Source organism: Stegostoma tigrinum, chromosome 3, assembly GCF_030684315.1.
Source record: "Stegostoma tigrinum isolate sSteTig4 chromosome 3, sSteTig4.hap1, whole genome shotgun sequence".
Taxonomy (NCBI): domain Eukaryota; kingdom Metazoa; phylum Chordata; class Chondrichthyes; order Orectolobiformes; family Stegostomatidae; genus Stegostoma; species Stegostoma tigrinum.
The window spans coordinates 90,284,688-90,310,742 of NC_081356.1; the positions used below are offsets into that span (position 1 = coordinate 90,284,688).

A 26,055-nucleotide genomic window follows, 5' to 3' on the forward strand; every position below is an offset into this window, starting at 1 on the left:
AGTTTAAACAAACACTCGATTTATTATGCAAAAGGAATAAAGATAAAAGAATAAAGCAAACTATTTATATCTCACATATGTTTAAAGATTTTGAAATACACAGTAAAAGTGCAATCTCAATAACCTCATTACAACACTCAAATACGGGACAGAATTTCCTTCTCTATTCCGCAGAGTTAGACTTAGCTGTTTCTTTAATTGCTGGTTGATTTATCCTATAATGGTGATAAAATTTTCTCAGTTTCAAATAACCGCTTCAGGGTATTAATCAAACATATCCAGTCTGGAATGTTCAAACTGAATTCCTTCCAGTAAGGCAATTTTTTTTTAACAATTCTAAACTATCCTCTCCCTTTCTCATGAGCACCTGTTTTACACATTCAGTTTCATATACGATGACTGTGGTACTCCCCCAAACTGAAACTGAAAAAATTAAGTTTGTATCCGAGTTGTCTCACCCAAGGTCAAGAGAAATTCCAAAATCTTCTATCTGAAAGCATAATGCACTACACTGTTTTCTTTGATCACTCATAAACTCTCCAATGTAAACAAATTCCTCCTTGCCTCCAAAGTATCTCTCAGACTGCTTTTTAAAATACACTACCATGGCTACAGAAATATTTGCAAGTTAATCATTGAACCTCTTTAGACACATAGAAGAAAAGCACATGCCACTAGCTGAAATTCAAATTCCAAACTCAAAAATAAATTATATTAAAAAATATATAAATCTCACACAGTTACATCACATGGTAAATATATAGACTTCATGCTACTAATACTTACTCATTTTAAGATTTGATTGTTTGGAATAAATACCAAGCTATGAAATTTGTTTGGATATTTAAATTCTGTGAAATTTGCAGGTAATCCAAACAGTGATATTTGGTATATTACACAAAACTTTCATTTGTGTGTGATACTTGACCATGCTGTTTTAAAAACAATGATAACACATTAAATTAGTAAATGTTTGTGTCTGGATGGTAGAAAAATTATTCTGAATGCTTACTATTTACTGCCTTAAACAGTTATTCCTTTGGAACTCACAATTCATACAGGACTGAAGATTGTCAGTGTATTCTGTATGGTTTTAGCAATTACCATGTGAGAAAAAAGTCTTTCAAAGATGATTGTTTGTTATAAATTATCATACCTTTTTGGAAAATTAACATCACTGAAATAATTTAAACCTATTTGGGGAGGCAATGACAGCGGTGATGGCACTGTACAAGTAATCCAAAGACCTAGATGAATGCTCTAGGATCTAGGATATTGGTAACATTTGAAATCAATTTTTTAAAATCTAGAATTTAAAAAAAGAACCTAATCTAATGCCTTGCAACTATTGTTAATTGTCGTAAAAACTCATCTGTTCACTATTTTTTTTCCGGGAATTGAAATACATCATCTTTACCAGGTCTGAGGATTAGCAAACTTATAGATTCTCAACAAAGGAGAACTAAGAAACCGATAAGAAAGGGTGAACTTAAATTTGAATGCAATCTAGCAGAAAAAGAAGCCTGTGAAAGCGTCTATATGTACTTAAAAAGGAACCATTTAGCTAAAACAAATGTGTCCATTATAACAATGTCAGCAAAATTTATAATTGGGAAATGGGAGAGAAGTTAAATGATTACTTTATGTCTTCTTTCACTGAGGAAGATATATGAATTTTCCCAGAAATAGAGATCCAAGTGACTAAGATAAATGAGGAGTTTAAGGAAATTAGTATTAGTTAGAAGATTGTAGTATAGAAATTCATGGGCCAAAAGTTGATAAGTCCCCAAAACCCTCTTTGCAGAGTGTTGAAGGAAATAATTGATGCATTGGTGATTACCTTCCAAATTTCTGTAGATTCTGAAATGATTCCTGTGGATTGGAAGGTAGGAGAAGTCAGCCCACTATTTAGAAGGGAGCCAGAGAGAAAACAGGGAACTGAAGACCTGCTGGCCTTACTTTAAAAGGAGGGAAATTGCTAGAATTTATTATGAAGGATGAAATAAAATGATCTAATTAAGTACAGTCAGCTCTTTAAAATAGCCTAGCATACCACTCAGTACAAGGGTAACTACAGATGGGCAGAAATGCCTTTCCAATTACACCGTCACCCCAAGTAAGAATTTTTAAAATTGCTTGTCCATGGCAATCTTATGAGCCAAAATCATTTAATCTTTAAAAGAGTACGGGTATTTCTGCTATAATGAGTGCTTCATTAATGCAAATTGGCCATAATGCAGTTGTTAAATAATGGACACTGTTTGTCTAAGAAGAACTTTCTACTGTACAGTAGTGATTTTTAAAAGCGATTTCCCCATTGCATGATTTCCTATGATGATTTTCTATAGCCAAGTCACACAAGAACACAACTATCGTGTCATAGGAGCAATACCTGTATTTGTTTACTTATTTTGAATTTTGTTTTCTAATTTGGGAAAGTAGTTCATTCCGCACACTTTCAGTCACAGCTTATCCCAATTGTTACTATTTTGTCTGCATTTATTTTCAGTGTCTCCGCTAAGTGGCACGACTAAGTGTGCATGTGTTGTAGATACACAAATTTAAACTACTACATCACTGCAAAGCCACAGAATGACACCTGATTGGAACAAAGGTAGCATTCCCTAAGTAATCGTAATGCAGGTTGGTTCAATTTGGTACCAATATCTGAGCAGTCATCCAGAGTAGATTTCACCCCAATCCTCAGTCAGATGAAGAGGAGCAACAGTGGTTGCATTGTATCTACAATCTTAGGTGCAGAACCAGTCAACCTGTAACTGAATACGAGAGAGAAATACCACTGTTTTTGACAGTTTCAAAGCTATCTTTCACATTACTTCTGATTGCGCGGACAGTACCTTGTGGCTAATTGATCACTCTATAACCAGACAATCTCTCCCTCACTTTGCACAACACTGGACATACTCCCATTTAACTGTGTAAAAAACTCTTTAACTGAGGACAAATAAGTGCCTTCCTGCATGCGTAGCATTTTCATGTAGAATATCTTACAGCCAGATTTTGCAATTAGTCTCTTCATATTATATAAATCGGAAATGTATCAGCCATCATGGAATTAGTTGAGAAATGGGAAGGTTAGCAAAAAGGCACAGAAAGGCATAGGCACGTTTGATATCTTCTTGCTGCCATATTATCTTGTCAGCAGTGGGTAAACTGACAAATGGACCACATACCAGCAGCCCAATTGAACCACTGAAGTGGCCCTGTTAAAGTTCGCATCTCACCTCCACAAACAATTTGTTCAAGATAAAGATTGCTGCTACTACATGGGGAGCCTGCCCATTGAAAACTGGCAAGATGCATAGTCCACAAGAGAGCCATCATAATCAGTCAGACATTCCCACAGCAACAATCTACAGATGCTCCACAGTTTCTTTAAGCTAAACTAATAATTTCAATGTATAAGATATCTGAATTAGTTAGACTTACTTACCTATCCCACTGATATTTATGACTCTATTCTGGATTAAATTTGGTTTGTCTTTGATATTCAGTGTATACATCATGCATGTTAAATACTCAGATATGGTGGATATCGTAGGCATTTTCACATTGACTCCTCGAAGAGAGTTGTCACAGTCATAAATGTATTCATGTCTCTAGAACTGTTCAGTTTGTATTCATATGTGCTATAAATGGCTTGTCATTACCTAAAGTTTGATTAACGTAGTTCCTAAATTAGCCCAAAACCTGTGCTGAATTTTAGATGGAAAGAAATGTTCGAATTTGTTGTTGGAATACACCTGCATGGCCTAAGCATGCTATTTTATTTTGTATTCCAGCACTGCCGCAACTGGGTGTCAAGCTCTGAACCATTGGACACACCAGTGGAATTCATGCTACCAGATTGCCCACGAGTCTCTGCAGGTATTTCAATAATTCTTTTCAGACAGTGTGCTCACTTTTTTTTCCTTGAGAGAAGTTGTATTCAGCTGCAATTTTTACATGTTGGAAAGGAGATATTTCATTAGACGTTCGAATGATTTCAATTGCATTTCATCATTATATTACTTTAGACCACTGAATAATTGTAACTAGGTGACTAGATCTTCTGTGGGATCCCTCCACTTTATCGTCCTGAAATGTGCTTCATTAATTGCATTAATGGGTTGTGACACTCAATTATTCATAATGTCACTACATTGGAGCATCGGGACATTGCAAAGCTTATGCTAGTAATTTGTATGTGGTATAGTAGTGTATTAAAAAATGGCAATTCAGTCGGTTGTACTTTACTTTAAATGATTAGTTAACATGTCAATGAAGGGACAAAAGTAACTGGTTTCATTTCCTTGGTTTTTCTGCGAATCGTCCGTTGTCAAAGTTAATCCAGACAATTGGAACAGACCTCCAAGAATTTTAATGCCGCTGAAGCTTATCATCACGCTTCCCCCAGCACCAGTATTGCTCTTGTCAGCTGGCAGAAAATAAGAATATTCTAAAAATCAGAAATTGTTGGCTTTCTCACAAGTTTTTTTTATTGGACCAGGGTATTCGATTAGATATGCAGGAGTGCAATTTGGGAATAACAGCTTTTAGTTAGATACGTAAAAAATGGCTGCTCATTTAAAGAGTTAGATAATTAGCCAAGAAAATAATGTTCATCCTACTTCATTGATTTTAAAATACCCTGACATTTAAAACTTATCTTTAAGTAATTCATAACTGATTGATTCCATTGGTAGCATTGAGTTCAAAGTCTGCAGGTTTCCAGTTGCAAGCCTTACTCCAAAATGTAAGTGCATAATGTAAGCTGACACTTTATTGTAGTGCTAAGGAAGTGCTGGATTTTGATGGTGTGTGCCTGTTCAATCGGAGTAATTTCAAACAAATGGCAGATTTCTAACTTCTAGATTATGCATTTCTACTGTTTAAAACGTTTTCCAATCTTCACCATTTCCTTTCCTCAATCCATTGCTTCGCTTCTCTCGTGACTGTAACAAGGTCAGCTAAGTGGACCTCAGAGAATATGAGATCACTGGTTGGGGCTGTTAATCTGGTCCAGTTAGGGAGGCCTGATTGACGTAGATGAACAGGAGTATCAGAGGTTCTGTTCACTCTGAGAGCTGTCTCTGACGGAGCTGGATCAGTGTCAAGGGCTCTCCAAGGGTAAATAAAGAGTATATAAGGGTAAATAACTCCTCTGTGGCGTTATTTCAGTGGCAACAAAAGAAAATCTCACTCTTGAAAAAATTAACTTACAACAGTAGTCTTTGAGTTGGGGTAAGCATTTCTGGAATCATGCCATTATTTCAGAAGCTTGAGTTATTTGATCCTGCCATTGAAGACTGGGCCCAGTATGTGGAAAGAATGTGTTATTTCTTCTGGGCAAATGACATTGGGGCACAAGAAAAGCAATGAGTAATTCTCTTGACATCTTCTTGGACCAGCACCTTTTTCGGTTATTAGGATCCAAAGTTTCCCTGAGGCACCAGATGCTAAAACCTTTCAAGAGTTAACAGATTTAGTTAAGGAATGTTATGACTCAAAGCCTCCTCTTATTCTGAGATGCTATTGGTTTTACTCGGCAATTTGAGAACTTGTGAAATCTGAATCAGAGTTTTGACTATGTTAAGACGACTGGCAGAGGCACGTGACATTGATTTAACCCTTAATGAGATGCTGAGAGACCATTTTGTATGTGTGATTAATGATGTAACCATGTACAAGTGCTTGCTAGCTCAAGCCCAATTGGACATCAAACAGGCACTACAACTGGCTCTGTGATTGGAAAATGTGATAAGTGGAACACAAGATGCAGAGCATTCCAATGGAAGTGGACAGACTCGACAGTCTGCCGAGTGTGGGTAACACCACTTGAGTGAAGGCAATTGCCTAGCCTCACTCAGGACATACCCTGAACAGAGGTACTCCAGGTCAGTTCACAGCAAAACCCTGAACGAAACCAAGCCTCAGCCAAACGGTTAAAATTTTCTTCAGGATTCAGGCTGGCAAGCCTTTGTAGTTGCTGCCGGTATGCGGACTTGTGACAAACAGTCCTATTAGACCTAAACTGAGTGAGAGAACTCATAGGCAAGTAACCAGGAGAGTGCGCACCCTGAAAAATCAATGTGCATCTTGTTTGGAACATTTAAAATACAGAGCAACATCTAAATCAGAACCAATCAAAATAAGCATCAGATTAAATGGTCACCCAATTCTAATAGAGATCGACACTGGCACAACCGTTTCAGTAGCTCAGAACTATTCTTTAACAAAATTGGATGTGGACTCCAACTCTTTAAGTTTGTGCAAAACCTCAGGCTCGACTGAGAACCTACACCAGGGAATCCTTACAGATTAAGGGCACAACTTCGCTTCTGGTTTCTTATGAGAAGTAGCTGGTTCAGTTACCACTGATTGTCGTAAAAGGCTCAGGCTCAAGTTTGATAGGGCAAAATTGGTTGAGAAAGATTCACCCAGATTGGCTTAACATTTCTTGATTAGAAAATGGCTGTCAGAGTGAAGGGTGAAGCCTTAATGAAATACCTAGAGGTTTTTCAGGAAGATCTAGCAATTATCAAAGGAGCCAAGGCCACCTTGCACATTGACCAGGAAGCAATTCCACAATTCTGCAAGGCCCACCCAATGCCATTTACAATACGGGCAAACGTAGAGGCAGAAATCAGAAAACTGCACAACGAGGAAATTATCAAACTAGCTCTGTCCAAAAATCCATCTTTGGTCTGTGGGAGGAAACTGGAACACTCAGAGGAAACACACACAGGCACTGGGAGTATTTGCAGACTCCACACAGAGAGTCACCCAAGGCTAGAATTGAACTTGGGTCCCTGGCATTGTGAGGCAGCAGTGCTAACTACTGAGCCACCATGTCACCCTTTTTGAAACTGGAGAGACCAGATCACGGTAGTGGATAGCATATTATTAAGGGGAGCAAGAGTGATTGTTCCAAGCAAAGGTCGCCGCCAGACACTAGCTGAACTCCATCAGGGTCATCCAGGGGTTTCCAAAATGAAGATTTAGGTGAGAAGTTATGCCTGGTGACCAGAAGTGGATACAGACATAGTTGCATTGGTAGGGCAGTGCCCAGAGTGCCAACAAGGACAAAAATTACTACCAGCAGCTCCCCCATATTTATGGGAATGGCCAGGTAAACCCTGGGCTCAGTTACACATTGACTATATAGGTCCTTCGTTTGGCTCAATGTTCTTTGTCAAAATGGCTGGATGCATAGAGTTGGTTCGTCAAATATAGGGACAACAATAGAAAAACTGCGAGCACCTTTTGTAATACATGGACTCCTGGAGGTGTTGGTCACAGCAGGGAATTTGAAATTTTTCTAAAGTTGAATGGCATTCATCATATAAGAACAGCTCTATACCATCTATTGTCCAATGGTCTGGTAGAATGTACAGTCCAAACTTTAAAGGAAAGTTTAAAGAAATAGCCTATAGCTTCATTAGACACCAACCTGCCCTGGTTCCTGTTTGATTATAGGACCACTCCTCATGCAATAACAGGGATAGTTCCAGCAGAGTTGCTAATCAGGAGAAGACTCTGGATCAGGTTAAATCTCATCTTCTGGGACCTTGGGAGAGGGTTAAACAGAATCAACAATGCCAGTGCCAGACACAAGACTCTGCTAAGCAAAAGAGACAGTTTACTTCATAAGACAAAGTTTGGTGTAGCAGCCACAGGAATGGTTCTGCTTGGGTAAGACATATTTTGGACACAAGGTCAGATCGACGGATATATAAAGTTCAGATAGGTCCTGAACAAACACGTGGACCGTATGAAAGCTGCAAACTCACAAACAGCTTGGGAATGAAATGTACCCAGCTCCTCGACAGCCTTTCCAACTGTTCTAGAACCCATGGTTCTTCCTCTCCATCAAGTGAGAAGATACCCCTGAATTTGAGATGGACATGGTGGATGTTGATGCCTTTGCCATCTGAAGGGTAGAATTAATTTCTTACAAGATGCTCAGGTGCAATTGATGAGCTACTGTGCATTACATGCCACCCATATCAGAGGCAGAGTTGGAAGAACCTGACCCAGTGCTTAAATGCCCCAGGAGAGGCTACAAAATAAAGAACCAGCCTATGTCCTCGGACTCAGGGGCGAGGCATGTAGTGATTATAATGAGGTCAACCATGTGGACCTTATAGATTATGAGTTCCCTAACTGGGGCTGTTAGTCTGGTCCAATCAAGGAGTGTTGGCTGGCATATAAAAACAGGAGTGTCAGAGGCTCTGTCCACTCTGAAAGCTGGCTGTGAGAAAGCTGGATCAGTGTCAAGGACTTTCAGTGCAAAACTAAATGGTGAATTGGTGACAGGATCCGGCCTCCTAGGCATTATTTCAACTTCCGTGTATATCATGAAGCACAGGTTTTCTGCTGCCAGTGCCTGATTGTAGCCATTGCCTCCACTAATTGGCAGCTATGGGCATTTCCAAAAGAACAGCAATCTTTAGCCAAGTTGCCTGTCAGTCAGGATGCTCTATGGGCCAGATTGGCTGTTTAGGACATTGAAAGAACAATATGGCCGCATAGTTAAGACCCAGTTCCTGCTTCAGTTGTATGAGTGAATTTCTGTTTGTTGAGTGTTAACATTGAGTTTTGTTGTAGAGCCACAGGGCATGATAAGCATTGTCATCCCATTTGGACTGCAAGATAAAGAAGGGGAAGCATCTCCTCTGTGTTGTTACTGACTACAGTTACTGACTGCTTCTAGTTCAGAAAATTGCAACCGTGAACAGCACAGGAATATAACAGCACAATTGTGCCAAGGTGTCATTTAAGGTCCTGAATGGTCTTGTTAAGCAAGTGTGTGAAAGCGGTAAGCAGGAATCCAAACTTGAGGTTACAGTTTTATCAGCCATGATCTTATTGAATAGCAGAAGAGATTTCAGGGGCTGAAAGACCTAGTCATGCTCCTTGTTGTTTGCTCATATGTAAGAAGTCAGTTAAACTGGTGATCAACCTTCATTGTCTCAAGTGAATGAATTTCTATAAAAGTGTTACAGTCCAATGTATTCACAAAACCACTGACATGAAAAAAAAACTTACGATGATAGTATTCCATGGCCCTTGCTGACCCAACAAGAGCATCTGCTCCCGTCACTGTTGAATGCAGGAGGTGCTGGCTGCTTTCATCACTTACTTATTGGTACTTTGATTGGATTCATATTATATTCCTGTGTCAGAATTAAAGGTAAAGTTATTATAGCCTCACAGGATTTCTGTCTCATTAGGAAGGGATAACTGAGAGTGATATAACTTGAGGGTCACCATGTCTCAGTACAGGGAGAGGTTGAAAAGGAGTGACATCCATGGCAGGAATTGAACCCACATTGTTAGCATTCACTGAGCATTGCAAATCAGTTGTCCACTCAACTGAGCTAACCAACTCCTTCTTCCTACCTTCTGAGGTACCTAAAAAGTCAGTATTCGGCGAAAACAGGTCCCAGTTAGATTTAGAGATCAAAATTGATCTCAACTCCTTTCCTGTCCTAGCACTTTTACATTTCGTGGTGTGTCAAATAATGTCCAAAGGTTTGCAAAGATTCAGATTACAACAATTAAGAGGTGAACAGATCCAGTATTAAATCATTAACAACTGCTGTAGTCGTTATATAAATCTTATCAGTATTTATAATGACTACTCAGCTATTCTTCTATGGATTGTGGTCAGCTAGAAATATTTCCCATGATTTTGCTGATTTGTCTTTTCACCTGAAGTTGGTTGTAAATTGTAATGCACTTTGTAATGTGTATAAATGCTGAAATGTTGATGTTGCTGCACAATCTTGGCAGTTATGGAAGGTAAACGACAGGAAAACTTACGTTTCTATCAATTTGAAATTGAGTGATTTCACTCATTTGAAGTAACCCGGAAACATTTTCATTCTGGATGTGAGTTTGCTCGCTGAGCTGGAAGGTTAGTTTTCAGACGTTTCGTCACCATTCTAGGTAACATCATCAGTGAGCCTCCGAAGCGCTGGTGTTATGTCCCGCTTTCTATTTATCTGGTTAGGTTTCCTTGGGTTGGTGATGTCATTTCCTGTTCTTTTTCTCCCCTGAGAAAAAGAACAGGAAATGACATCACCAACCCAAGGAAACCTAAACAGATAAATAGAAAGCGGGACATAACACCAGCGCTTCGTCGGAGGCTCACTGATGATGTTACCTAGAATGGTGACGAAACGTCTGAAAACTAACCTTCCAGCTCAGCGAGCAAACTCACATCCAGAACCTCAACCTGAGCTACAAATCTTCTCAAAACTCGCTCAAACATTTTCATTCATTACAAATCCTAAAAAAATATGATTACATGATTCCACGCCTAAAAACCTCTATTCCCTTTTGCCTTTGATCACTAATTTTCAATCCTTTTTGATTTCAGCCACTCCCATCCTGATGTATTGAAAATGCTTAATGACAAAATTTGTGAAAATCCATTTCAGTATTATCTGCAGAAAAACTGTCTGTACCCAAATATAAGAGCATGAAATGAAAGTATATAAAGCTGGAAAAGGGCAAATATTACTCTTCAGTAACTCTACAAAAAGTTATCTCCATTCCTTTTTTAATGAGAATTGAAATTTAACTTAATTATTATCTCGAAGTATTGCTTAATTTTGCTTATAGTTCCTAAGTGGCAGACATTAGATCCTTAGTGGAAAATTACCATCTTATTAAATTCAAATACTACAAAGTATAGAGCCTTGATTTTTTTGCCATGATAGAGAGTGTGGCTCTGTAGTGATGAAAATGCCAAAGATGTTGAGACACACAGGTACTGCTCCTGAACCCCACATCTCATTTCTGCAGAATGGGATTGTGGCCCACTGTATATTACACATAAGCAGTTTCCAGAGGCAGCTGACAATCTAAATGACTGACTGCCTTCACTGAAATGGTATATTGAATTCCTTGGTGCTTGGAGATTTCACTAGGTAGGAGCAGGTCTGTTCTCAGTCCATTCTTTTTTCAGATAGCTAGGCCGCCCCTTTGGTAAATTGAGGTTACCTGGCAGATATGATCCGAAGAAAGTTTGGCTCAGTTGAGTGGACAACTGATTTGCAATGCTCAGTGAATGCTAACAATGTGGGTTCAATTCCTGCCATGGATGTCACTCCTTTTCAACCTCTCTCTGATCTCTAACCTTTGAATACAGACGTTCTGCCCAGCCAACTCAGGCCCAGACAGCCTCTTATGCTCTTCCTGGGCTGACTGATTCCCAATCCACCTGTCTCCAGCGCTGAAAACCCAAGTACAAACAGCCAGTTTTAAAGATCAACTTTGTGAATTAGGAACTTCTTTCAAGTCTGCCCCCTACCCAGGAACAGCAATCAGGGCCGAGATGTTTGTAGTTCATACAAAGCATGGAAAATTCCGCACAAAAGATAAAACATGCATGGAGAGGTCAAGAACAATGTAAAATGAGTAATTCTGAAAAGTGCTGTGCTATGATCGGTATTACTAACCAACCCAGTCACCTCATTAATTGATAAAATCATTGGCCGCTGATTTAAGATCTCACCATTGTTTTACCCTCCACCCCCTTCACTGCTAAATTTTGCAGCAGTCCATTCATTGTCACTCTTAGAATTAAAATCACCATGTACAGATTTGATCATGTATTTTTGTGCAAAGCAAACAAATTTTTTTTTCTGAACTTTATAAATGGATGATATAATATGAAGGCTAATTTATTTCAATATAATGTTGTGTTATTAACCATTCAATCAATACAGCTGGCTTAACCGAAGTATGAACCCAGGTCAAATGAAGCTGAAGTTTATTTTGACAGATTAGACATAAGATACATCAAGATTATAAATTTAAAAAGTCCAACATCATTCTTACTGTTCATAAAGAATTTTCAGAAGGTTCTTTTCAATGCAATTCTTATTTTCTCACTGATAATTATTCAAATGTTGCCAAGGCTCCAAGGTTAGATGAGTAATGTGATTAATTAAGAGGTTGATGTCTTCTGGTTGATTAATATAATTGTTTAGTATATGCTGTCTCTGCATACGGCTTGCTTAGAGGAACAACTTGTACGTTCATGAAGTATTTCTCAGGGTGAATCTGAAAACCCCTTAAGGTTCCCTGACACACTCAAGCTCCTCATTTGTATAAGATGCAAATTATACATGTGAATAGGTTTAGATTGTGATTTTGAAGCGCTGAAATCAGACTTTGTTGTAAGTCTCTTTGCATCCCATGTTTGAATGTTCACAAGTTTCCACCTCTGTAAGCTTTTTCATATGCTTTACGCTTTAATTGTTAACCCCACTGTAGTTGGAAGCAGATATGCATTATTTCCCATGTTTGGATATCAAAACTTACTTTGGCAAAAGATTCGTTCTTCACTTTGTATTTCAAACCCAGTGTGGCCAGCTGGTAATAAAGATACACTTACCCTGTTATTAAATTTCCCTGCAACTAATTAGCTGATTACCAAAATGTTCTGTGAGCTGCTGCTGAATGCACAGAAGTTCCTATTTCAATTATGTGAAAAATTACATTGTGTCAGCTACTGTACAAAGAAATTGAAGGTACCACATATTGTGCTGCAGTTTGGAACACTGATCCAGACTCAATATAGTTCATTTACAGTACAATTTATGCAATACTTCCAAATTAACAAGGAAATGTTTACCTTTGATGATTCAAAATGGCTGATATATATTCAGTACAATGAATTAATCAAACTACTTTTTTAGTTTTATGTATTTACTTCACAGTAATTTCTGTGCTTGCTTCCCGCTTAAATATATCCCCTTCACCCACCATCCGACATGAAATTCTCCATTCCTCTGAATAGCATCTTATCCATTCTTCCTTTCACTGTATCGTTGGTTGTCATGCCTTTAGCTGTCTGGCCACACTATCTGGAATTTCATTTCTAAATTCCCCCTCACTTTCTATTAAGGTCTTCCTTAAGATCCACTTTCTACTTCGTTGTTGGTCAACTTGCTTATTATATTGTTATTTGACTTTAAGTCCATTTTGTCAGATTGCTGTTCTGCTTATTGCCTTGGGACATTTTCTGCATTAACTGTGCTGTGTAAATGCACATTGTTGTGCCTACTGCAGAACATACTGTGCAGCAATCTTCATTTTTAACATTCTTTTGCATGCTAGCAATTTTAAAAGAGATATACCATTGGTGGCATTTTAAACATTTGGTTCAATGTATGGAACAGCTTGATATATTTGTTTTTGAATAGAATCACCCTTCAGTGCCTATTGATTATCTATAGAGCACATACGCATGCTGGATGTAACAAGGATTGTCACTTCTTACACATTCATAATTTAAAGCATCGAAGTAATCTGTCGATATTTCACAGTATTCCTATTACTTTTGGCTCATATAAAGGTGTGGGCATAGGGTTCAGTGTTCTGATTTAAGATCTAACCATAAGCTTGCCAGTTGTGCTAAAGATACACTTTCTAAACTTACAAAAGGTCCAAATCAGGGAAAAGAAAACATGGGGGGTATTGTCCTAGGTACATGAAGAAACACTGAACTGCCTGGGTGAAGTGTATATTGAAAAGCAAACACAGAAAGCACTTGATTTGATATTTATCCATTAATGCAAATATGTAACAGATAGAACACAAGAATAGTAGTAACATATTATGTTCTTGAGTTTCTTCCACTATTTTTTCAGGTCAGATATATTCGTAAGATGGCAATGGAGTAGGGCTTCTGAGTCTGGGGCTTATCTGCTCCATCTGCTTTTCTTTTATTGTTTTTTTTCTCTCTCTTTTGTGTTTTTTTCCTCTTTTATTTTCCTTTACTTATCTGTTGGTGAAGAGCTCGGTCATGGCATCAGCAGCGAATGTGCCCAGCAGCACAGACTTCAGCAGCAGCTTTGGATGTGGGTTTGGGTTCCCGGCAGCTTCTCCATCATCGAAGTTGTCCTAGAGTTAATTCCTGGCTGCTGCTGTGGAAGTGAGTTTGGATTGCTGGCAGCATCTGAAACCAAGCGCAGATTCTTGGAGGCAGCGGCAGGGATGAGTTTGGGCTCGGTACGTGACCCAGCAGCATCAGCTGTGCCTGCATTGGTGAGGTGGGCCCAAAGCAGATTGATGACAGTGGCGGAGTTGAGTTTGAGCTGGTGAGGTACCCAGCAGCGTCAGTCTTGTCTGCATTAGTGAGTTCCAGCAAGGACTCATAGTGAGGGTGTTGAAGGCAAGATGGCTTCAAAGAATGACAACTTCCATTTCAGTGGCAGTGGCGTGACGAAGGAGACTCATGCCTGGCCACCAGGCCCATGGCCCATAATGGAGCACTTAACAAGAAGAACTGTAAAGTTGGACACTTCCTTTATTTCTTCATTTTTTGCCTTTATATTCTGTGTTTTGGTTTATTTCTCTGTGTTCTAAGATGGCACTGGAGAATGGCAACATTATACAACATTTTTCGCTGTATTTTGTAACAAGATACCCCCCATGGCAATAAATATATCAAATCATAGCTTTTCTATACTGATTTTTATCTGCCCACTTTGATTCCATATCCCTGCACTCCATTAACTAGTGAAAATCAGTCAATCTCAAGTTAAAATTTATTAGTTAATCTAGCATCTGCTGCATTTTGTGTGAGAGAGATCCAATTTTTGTATGAAATAACAGTTACATTCGCTTTTCATGTTATGACTCCTTTACCAGCTTAACAGATTTCTCTAAATATACCCTGCCAATTCCTTTCAAAATCCTCAAGACCTTAGTCAAATTATCCCATTACTGCTATATTCCAGAGAATGAAAACTTAATCTGTTCAATCGGAGGTAATATTTTTGTCCCTTTTTTTTAGTTGGTATATCTGGAAACAACACATCTCAAAAACAGTTGGACAGATTTCGACAAAAGACCCAGGGTCTGACCTAAGGAAGAAGTGATTCATTTATGGCAAAAATGGTTCCGCATCCTGATTCAGATCCTGGAAATTTTTATTACATATAAAGATATCTTTTATATTATAATTGGGAGATAGGATTTTTATTGTAGAACATTGTTCATAGTTTAATTTAGAAAGTTGTTGACTGTTTTCCAATGTTGTGGATTACCTCAGCTGCTGTGGAATTTGTCACATATTGTCAAAATGTGAGCAGGCTTTCAGAGAGGTTTGTTGCCAATGGATTGGCCTCAAGCCCTCTCAGTGAAATAGAAGCTCTTAATTTTTTTTTCAGCCTTGTAGTTACAGGCATCATACAGGTCAGGCAGGGAATACTGGTGCAGGCAGGAAGGGCTATGTAATTTTCATAACATGGAGTTAACACAGCATTGTAGAACTACGTTTCAGAGATAGTAGGAACTGCAGATGCAGGAGAATCTGAAATAACAAGGTGTAGAGCTGGATGAACACAGCAGGCCAAGCAGCATCAGAGAAGTAGGAAGGCTGACGTTTCTGGCCTAGACCTTTCCCCAAAACAGCAGCCTTCCTGCTCCTTTGATGTTGCTTGGCTTTCTGTGTTCATCCAGCTCTACACCTTGTTATCTCTATTGTAGAACTATGCATTCTTCAGAATTCATCTATATCAATATGAAGAAGTTATATTTGCTATTTGCCAATCTAATTTATCGATTTTTGAAGAATTAAAACCAATGCATTGACTATCACATGAGGTCACTTCTTTAAAGACTCTACGACTAATGGACACTCTGCCAAAAAGCATCTCATTAACAGGGCACCTCTACAATCACCGTTCAGTTAGAGACAACAAGCAACCTGAGGAGTGAGGAGGGTGGTTGTACAAGTAGCCCACAGCTTTCACTAAGTCTTGCAGTGAGAGTGTTCAGAGATGAATGGGACAAAATGCAGGTATGAAGCAGTCAGTGGAAATTGCAGTTGCTTTGGATCAGAAATCATACAGTTCCAAGAAATGGGAGATCTTAAGCTCTGATAAGGGTGAGATGGCAGTGTAATGATATTGTGATTGGACCAGTAATTCAGAGGCTCAGGCTAATGCCCAGAGAACAGGGGTTCAATTTACATCCCTTCATGCAGGTGGCGCCGCACACATGACAAAAGCCGTTTCTCTTCCAGCTGAGCAGGATCAGCACCTGACCCCATCTTCCCCTCATCTCCCAGACTTCAGGTAAGTCAGGAATTTTCAACAGGTGTGCTCAGGCGACCCCTTGCGGAGAGTCAGAGGATCCAGGAATATATGCCCTCAATGGGTTCGGGGCCCTCTGAAAGGAGGAATTCCTCCTTCCTGCCCATCAGAAGCTCGTGCAGTAAAACTGCGAAACTGTAGCAGAGATAGATTGAAGCCCATAAGTGGCAGTCAGTTGTTCACTTAAGCATTTTATTTGGCTTTGGAACAGGCAGGCTGTCTTAACACTGTACACATTGGGGATGGGCAGGAAGGTTGCAGACTGACAACCGACATTAGTTAATATGTCATCTTACCTTCAAATACTGTAAACTTCATTCCCATGACTCTGAAACTCTGAAGGTACCAGAGGCCATCTTTGCACCCAGATGTGTCTGTGAGATCAGTCTCCACGAGCAAACCTTTGCCCATGGATACCCTCAGGCTTGCAGTTTCCTCCAGTAAATGGTTTTCATGTTACTATAATATCCCACTGTACAGCCGCCTCCTCTGAATAGCTCAGGTTCTTTCTCCAGAGTGGGGTCTACACAATGCTCTCAGAATTGCATTGTCCTCAGAGATTTGTTATTAATTGCCCATTTAACACATTTAATTGGATTCCCCCACTGCAGGGCAGGTTTTTGTTGCTGCACAGAAGCCGCCTTTAGGAAATTGAGAAGAGGCAGGAATACGCCAGAGAACTGGCACCCTGCATTTTTCTCAATTCTGCTCTCTCCCCATCAACAAATCTGCCTCCAAAGGCCTGATAGTGTTTCCCTTTCAGGTGCTTTGTAAGAATACAGAATTCCCTATTAAGCTGAAATCTTTCAGAAAATCCAAACTGTCTGAGGTTTTCTGCTGCTCTTCTCACATACTGTGGACATTTAGAATCTAAAACATTACTTGGCACCTACTCACGTATTCATCTTGTTTTACACAATTGTACTGTTTAAATTTAAACTACTAGTAAGTAAGTTAACCCACAATTTCCAGCATGGTTTGCACTGGAGCTCAAAATGCCACGTAAAGAGCACAAGGAATTCAGAAATGACCCCAAAGATATACTATTCTTAAGCCCATTCCAAAAAAGGCTGGCAGGATTGAGTGAAAGTGGCCTGGGAAACACCCACACCCCGAATTAGCAGATGCCAGAGGATAGGAAATTCTGGAGAACTTCTTTACAGAATTTGAGAAATTGGGTTGAACCTTGATATGGTAGGCTGCATACAGTCTTTGGAAGAAATTTTGTCAGTTGTGTTCTTGTAACATCACAAAAAACTTCTAGTTTCAAGGTTTCTAAGCTACAAGAGCATCAATGATAGTTTCATCCAAGGGTAAACTATTGATATCTGTATTTTTAGACTAGTATCTTAACGTATTTATTTCAGATTGCCATTCAGCTGATGTATTTTTCAGAAATCACCAGTTAAGATTTTAATTAGTTCAACTATTGCTGATTAAATTATAACCTCAAATGGATGGATTTCCACCTTCTCCACCTTGGTAGTAATTTGGCAGATGAGGTTGTTGTTAGATCCTGTCCAGTTTCATCCCAATGAAATCAGTTCAAAACATTAAGTAAATTTTGCAAAGAGATAGCCATCTATTCTTAAAGATTATTGCAATGAAAGTGGAATTTACACCTTTTCTTTTAGTTAGTTACATTGAATTCCTTCAGTTATCACAATTGCTTTTAAGTCTAGTACAAATTCCCGTTACAAATTGATCTTGTGAAACAGAAGAAATAAAAAACAGTAAATAAAAAGGGCATGTGTTTTTTCATTTGCACGCTACAATGTTGTTGCAATGTTATTATCGTAAGGAGGAAAAGAGGTACCAAGCCTGGTAGTGTGGGACATAGTATTAATCAGGCAATGAAGGAAGCATATAACGTGAGCAACATAGTTATCATAGGTGACTTCAATCTACATATGGACAGGATAAACCAATTGAGCACTAAAGTTGTGGATGACAAGTTTATGGAACGTAATTAGAACGGTTTGCTGGAGCAAAATGTTGAGGTGCTAAAGAGAGGACATATGATTTTAGATCTAGTGGTATGTAACAGAAAAGGACTAATTAACAGTCTTGCTGTAAAAGAACCTTAAAGGTTTAGTGACCACAATATGATAGAATTTTACATTATAATACATTTACATTGAAAGTGAGGTAGGTCATTCTGAAGTAAGGGTGTTAAATTTCAGTAAAGGAAATAATGAAGGTAGAAAAAACAAATGGGCTGAGGTGGGTTAGGGAAGTACTTTACAAGGTTTGACTGCACATTGGCAATTGATAGTCTTCAAAAAATTTGCTTGACTTAGCTCTACTATACATTCCTTCAAGGTTCAAAAGCCCAAAACAACATCAGTCAACTGTGGTAAACAATGGAAGTTTAGGGTTGCATAAGACTCAAATAAAAGACCAATAAAGCTGTCAGAAAATCAGTAAATGAGGATTGAGAGTTTAATGCAAACTGGCAAAGGATGGCCAAGAAAGGACCATATGATTGCAATGTAGCAAAAAAAAACATAAAAATGAACTGTACGAGCTTCTATAAATGTTTAAAAAGGATGCTTGGCTAAAATGAGTGTGGGCCCGTTAAGGCAGAATCAGGAGGTTTTAAAATGGCAATTGTAGAAATGGCAGAGAAGTTAAATTATTACTTTGTGTCTGTTTTTACTGTGGAAAATACAAGAAATTTCCCAGAATTAGAGAGCGAAGTCACTAGGGAGAATAGGGAGTTGAAGGAAGTTAGCAGAAGTAATTAGTAAGAAGATTGTTCTGGAGAAATTAATGGGCTGAAAATTGATAAATTCCCAGGACCCGATGGTCATGTGTTTAATGGAGGAAGTCGCTTCACCAAGAGGTGATGCAGTAATGATTATCTTCCAAAATTCTGTGGATTCTTGAATTATTCCAATGGATTAGAAGGTAACAAATGTCACGCCACAATTTAAGAACAGCGCAAGAAAGAAATCAAGGAACTACAGACCAATTAGGAGAACATCATGAAGAGGGAAAACACTAGAATCTATTAAAGGGGGTGGGATAAATAAACACTTGGTTAATTGCGCATGGTCAGACGATGTTTGATGAACCTGTTGCAGATTTTGAATACGTTACAAACAAAAGTGATAGAGGGCCAATGGACATGATGTACTTAGATTTTCAGAAGGCTTTTGATAAAGCTCCTTATGGTGCTGAATAGAAAGAATCAAGCACATGGGATGGGGAGAATATACTGGCTTGTATTAATGATTGGCGAACTGTCAGACAATGGAGATTAGGAATAAATTGATCATTCTTGCTGTGATTACTACAGCATCAGAACTTGGGCCCAGATGTTCACAACATATATTAATGACTTGAAGGTAGGGATCAAAATGTAATGTTAGACCAGTTAGCCTGACATCAACAGTGGGGAAAATGCAAGGTTCCATGATAAAAGATTTAATAGCAGAGCACTTAGAAAACAGTGAAAGGATCGATCACAGTAGGTATGGATATATGAAAGGGAAATCACGCTTGATAAATCAACTAGAAATTTTCAATGTTGTACCTGATAGAAATGATAAGGGGCAGCCAATGGGCTGTTGTACTTGGATTTATAGAAGACTTTGAGGGAAGTGTCACATGAGAGATTAGCATGTAAAATGAAACTGCATCGGACTAGGGGTAGTCTACTGTCATGGATAGAGAATTGGTTGACAGACAGGAAATGAAGAGCAGGAATAAACAGATCTTTTGTTTAGTGACAGGCAGTGACTAGTGGGGTACTGCAAGGATCAGGTCTTGGACCCTATCTATTCACAATGTATCTCAATAATTTAGATGATGGAACAAAATGTAATATCTCCAAGTTTGTAGACAATACAAAACTGGGTGGAAGGCTAAGCCATGAGGAGGATACAGACATGCTTCAGTATGATTTGCACAAGATGAGTGGGTGGACAAATGGATGGTAGATAACATAGATAAATGTGAGGTTATCCATTTTGGTAGCAAAAAACAGGTAAGAAGGTAGTTATCTGAATAGTAATAGATTTGGAAAGACCTGGGTGTCCATGTACACCAGTCACTGAAAATAAACATGTAGGTACAGTAGGCACGAAGAAAGCAAATGGTATGTTGGCCTTTGTTGTGAGAGGATTCGAGAAAGAGCGGGGATTTTTTTGCTACATTTGTACAGAATCTTGGTGAGACCACACCTGGAGTATTATGTGCAGTTTCAGTCTGTTATCCAAAGAAGGATGTTCTGACTATGGAGATAGTGAAACAGTGGTTTGCCAGATGAACCCTGGGATAGCAAGACTGATTTAAGAGGAGAGATTGGATTGGTTAGGACTGTGTTTACTGGAACTTAGAAGTATGGCAGGGAGAATCTCAGAAAACAAAATTTAATGGGTCCAGACAAAGTAAATGCAGGATGTTCCCAATTATCGGAAAGTCCAAAACCAGTGCTTACTCTTTAAGGATATCGGATATGCCATTCAGACTGAGGAGAAATTTCATCACCCAGACAGTGTGGTGAATGTGTAAATCTCTCTGTCAGAGAAAGTGGTTGAGGTAAAAAATTGACAGTTTCAAGGAATTAGATATAATTCTGAGAGCAAAAGTGATCAAAGGATACAGGGAAGATTGAGAACCGGGTACAAAGGATATTGGAAAAAGCAGGAACAGTTGGATAATCAGTCATGATCATATTGAATGGCAGTGGAGGCGCAAAGGACCTATTGCACTCGTCCTGTTCCTATTTCCAATGTTTCCATGTAATATTTCCAAAGTTATGTTTGTTACAAAGCTAAGTGGGAATGCATGTCATGAGGAAGGTGTAAAGCAGCTTCAGGTGGATTTATCCTGTTTTAATGGAAGAACATGTGCACAGAATATTTGTTAAGTAGTATAAGTTTGGACATTGTAGAAATACAAAGCATCTTAGTGCCCTTGTTGATAACTCGCTGAAGGTTAATGTGAGAATGAAGCAAACTATTGGGAAAGCAAATGGAATGTTAGCTTTTATTGCAAGAGTTTGAGAGTACTGGAGTAATGCAGTCTTGCCTTAATTGTATAAGAACTTGGTTAGACTGCAGCTGTACTACAGTATGCTGTTTTGGTCTTTTTATCTCAAGAAAGATACTGTTGCCATAGAGTTAATGCAAAGAAGGTTCACCAGAGTTGTTCCTGGGATTAACTCCTTTGAAGCTAGATCGGGCAAACTGGGCCTGTATTGTCAAGAGAATCAAAGAATGAGAGGTGATCTCACTGAATCCTACAAAAGAGATAAAAAGATAGATAAGGTAAATATAGGTAAGATGATTGCCCAATCAAGAAACCATTGAGCGATTTAAAAATAAGAGGATGCCATTTCAGTTCCAGGTGAGGAGAAATTATTTTTCTGAGATTGTTAACCTTTGGATTTCTCCACCAAAGAGGGCTATGGAGGCTTGTTCTTTGAATTCTTTCAAGATAGAGATTGATGAATTTCTGATTACCGGTGGTGTACAGAGTTATGAGCGTGGAGTCGGTATGAGGCACTGAAGTGCTCAATCTGCTGTGGTCTTATTAATTGGTGGGTTAGGCTTGAAAGGCTGAATAGCCTACCCCTGCTGTAGTACTGTACTGAAAGTCAAATATGCAGCACTTTTGAAGTTGACTTGTGGTGGGGATTGCTGCTCAGTTCACAAATGCATGTAATCTTCCAGCTAGCTTCTTCATTATTGTTGTCATTCAACTTGTCAAGCCACCAAGAGATTCAGGTGCAGGTTATAATAATGTAATCATGTGCACATAAGGAGAGTCAGTCGTGAACATTCTCAGACTGAACTCTGCAAAAACCACAAGTTTTCAACTTCTGTACCCCATAGGTCACATACTGAATTCTTAATGAGAACAATCACTTACTTACGTTTATTTACTACAAGCACATTTAACTGAATCCTGTAAGTAACCCTTTCAGCCTCAACTCTTTCATGAAATTAGTGTAATAAATGGAAATGACTGTTTACACAACTTTCATTCTCTTAGGATGGGATTGTGTTTCACTTAAATGCCTGGATAAGCTCCAAATACAAATATATACCTAAATTTTCATTGGGTTTTTATTCTGCTCTTTTGTTTTCTGGAATATATAAGAAAAGTTTATGCAAAAATAATGCCTGCTAAATATTGTTTGCAAAATTACTTAAAAGGCTAGTTGTGGTTCAAGCACAGGGGGCAATTTCAAAGTCTGCTGATGACACAAAATTTGAAGAATTGTAAACCGTGAAGAGGACAGTATAGAACTCGAGAGCTGACAAGTTGGTGGATTGTAGCAGATGAGTTCCAATGCAGAGAAGTGTGAGGTGATACATTTTGGTAGAAAGAACAGTGAAAGTATAAATCCGAGGGTACCATTCTAGGGTATGGGGAACTTGTGAAGAAACAGACAGTCCTGGTTGTAAAAGTGCACAGATCATTAAAAGTGGCAGGACAGGTAAGGAAAGCAGGAAGTAAAGCATACAGTATTGTCAGTTTTGTTAATAGGAGCATAGACTAAGGGAGCAATGAGATGATATTGAACATGTTTATGTACAACTCTTGGTGCCACATTAGAAGAAGGATGTGAATGCATTGGAGTGATGAAGGGGTTTATAAGAATGGTTCAAATGATGAGGAACTTCACTGCTGGGGATATATTAAAGAAGTTGGGACTATTCTTCTCCCTAGAGAGAAGAAGGTCAAGAGGATATCTGATAAAGATTTTCAAAATCATAAGCAGATTGGATAGAATTGGTAGGGAGAAACTGTTCCTGCCCATAAAAGGAGCAAGAACAAGAGGGCAAACACAGAGAATGCTGAAAAGACTCAGCAGGTTTGGTGGCATTTATGAAAAGAGAAATAGAAGTTAACATTTTGAATTTAGTATGACTTCAGACTCTCCATAGATGTTGTCAGAGTGTGGTGCTGGCAGTTTCAATCGAGATATTCTAGAGTACATTGGATGATTATTTGGGTAAAAGTAATGTGCAACTATACAGGGCAAAAGCAGGAGATTGACATGATGTTCATTTAACAAGCTGGTGCAGGCATTATGGGCCAAATGGCCTCATTCTGTGCTGTAAACCTTGGTGATTCTGTGAATTTTTTACAAGATTTCAGTAGACCAGGAAGATCTTAAGAAGTGGAATAATAAAAAGCAATGCTTGGAAGACCAACTGTCACTGTATATCTAAATATAACAAGACTTCTAACTATTAGCTACACAGTCCTATATGCATGGTCAATTCAATAGTATTTTAAAAAGAAGTTTGTTTTAAAGCAACACAAACATTAGTTTATGGTTGAAGTTATAAAAGGTGAACAAAAATATTTGTACCTGCCAATATGCCACAAGCAAAATTATAGGACCTAGTCAAACCACGTGATAAATACTGCAAGGAAATAGTCGATGAACTATGGTAGCCAAATCATAGGGATCATCTCCAGTCTCAACCAATGTGTTGCCCATAAATGTATCCAGGAGCTGATTGATGTCATGGTCACTTGGCCAGCATTTAACCTCCTTTCCCACTGACAGAAGCCTGACACATCCATCCAATTTTACTGCATCATTGCTTTTCTCATTGTAGAGATTAATTGATAGCATCCCTGTGGCCATCCAGACAGCAGGTTGATCCTCACTTTGACTCACTCAGCAGTGCCTCTTTCACCAGCAATATCCTCCGGGATATGAGTAGTTTAGCCAGTGTTTGTCAATGATAGGTGAGCCTGAAACAAGATTGTGGGGATATATCTTGCTTTGTGGCCCTGTTAGTGCTATCAGGTTACTGTCTAGCCCCAACATGAGAGAACAGGACCATTGTAGGACCATGTACAGTACACAATCTATTATCCATCTCTATATTTGAACAATTGACTATACATCATATAACTAATTTGTGCTGTATCAAGTAGGTAATGCATGAAAAGATACAAGAGAAAATTGTTCATCTTTGCATCCATATAAAAATCCCCTTCAGAAATTGCTGTCTACTAAACAAAGCATGCAATTGGTATGTTTCATTCAAAGCTGCCTGTTCTTATTGTGACCAAACCAATGGTCCCAAGACCACTGACATGAAAGTAGTTATTTCCTTCTTTATCAAGGTTCATAGAAATTATTGTGCATGAGAGCCTATTACATCATCTGATTCACAACATACCCACAATCTGCTGTTACTTGGAATCACAAATCATAAGCTATGAAACCAAAAGGGAGTGATTCCCATTATCCACAGCATAAACTCAGAGCAATAGTCACTATTTTTGGAACTTTTGTGTTCCTGCTGGTTATTGAAATAGATACATCCTCAGCATTCATGAGCTTAGGTCTATGAAAAGTGTCTATTTTTCTTTCAGAACATTAATGTATCTGGGGAGCATGTCTGATCCTAATCCAGAATGCTGAAAACCTGAAAATAAATTTTAAAAATGCTGGAAATACTCAATTTGAGTGAACTTGCGGAGAGAAGCAGAGTAAAAGTGTCAGGTCGATTGCACTGGCCTTGATACTGTCACAATCCCATTCAAAACTACCATCATCACTAAAGTCTTCAAAAAGCTTACTAATTAAAAGAACAAACAAAAAGTTATTTTCAATATTAGTTATACTTCTTAAACAGGTGAACCATTTCTTGACCATGTAATGGTAATTTTCATACAAATTCTTAAAATCTTGCTACATTATAGGAATTCAAGTAAAGTGTTTTATTCATGTAGAAATCTTGTTCTGCACAATAGTTTATAAAGCAAAATATGACTATTTTTTAGGAACAAGCTAAAACTTCCATGTTAAGTTCCATTTTAAACATATAACCTATTTTTAATCTTGAAAGATGAATAAAAATTATGAGTTGCCATCATTGAGCAGAAATTTTAGTTTCTTAAATAAAATTACATGGCTACAATCATATTTGGGCATTGGCCACTAGCTGATCTTGGGACTTTATTGGCTCAATCTATGTGGTGTTTGACTGGCATATTGGAAACCAGTATTACAAAGAAACTCCAAACTTCACTCTATACATTAATTATTCAATCAATTTTATGTTTGAAGTCAGTCAAGACATAGAATGCATCATTAACTATAGCTATTCCTTGGAAATTTTGGTATAAAACATTTGATACCCTCATCCATGCCTTCAGTACTGATAGACACAGCAATTCTAAAGGGTGTAGGCCTGGAATGTCAGCTTTCCTGCTCCTAAGTTGCTGCATGGCCTGCTACGTTCATCCAGCTCCACACCTTGTTATCTCGGATTCTCCATTATCTGCAGTTCCTATTATCTCTGATACAATTCTAAAACTCTCCTGGCCACATTCTACCCTCTGCCAACTTGAGTAGGCTCCCTGTATCCTAACAAGGTACAAAGGTTTTCAGAGGTTATCTATGATATGTGATATCTTGAATTTTGAATTCCATTGTTTAATTTGCTACCTAGAACTTACATAGTCTGAAATCACTTTAAAAAGAAAGCACGGTCACTCCTATAAAATAGCCATATGTTTACCTGGCCAAGGCAGATGTACCTGTGGATGTGTGTGGCAATGAGGACCCTGTGATTTCACCATGACTTTATTATTTTGCTCAGAGCTAACAGAAAGTAAAAGAGATAGTAGGAACTGCAGATGCTGGAGAATCTGAGATAACAAGGTGTAGAGCTGGATGAACACAGCAGGCCAAGCAGCATCAGAGGAGCAGGAAGGCTGATGTTTTAGGCCCGAAACATCAGCCTTCCTGCTCCTCTGATGCTGCTTGGCCTGCTGAGTTCATCCAGCTCTACACCTTGTTATCTCAGAAAGGAAAGGATCTTTCTTTCACAAGGAAACCTTGTAATTGGCTCATTAAAATTTCTATTGAAAAACAGTTAACTGTATTTTAATTAGGGAAAGGTATACTCATGTTCTTAAAAGAACTCAAGCCTTTGTTTGAATAACC

General features: G+C 38.5%; 1 protein-coding gene across 8 annotated transcripts in view; it reads left to right on the forward strand.

Moving 5' to 3' along the window:
• The window catches only part of fam172a (family with sequence similarity 172 member A), a 534,183-nt gene that overhangs the window by 364,865 nt on the left and 143,263 nt on the right, over positions 1–26,055 (forward strand). For all 8 annotated transcript variants that reach the window (XM_048526906.2, XM_059644752.1, XM_048526905.1 and 5 more), the window contains one exon: positions 3,804–3,888. In XM_048526906.2, coding sequence (XP_048382863.1) covers positions 3,804–3,888 — 85 coding nt within the window. The remainder of the gene's footprint in view (positions 1–3,803; positions 3,889–26,055) is intronic.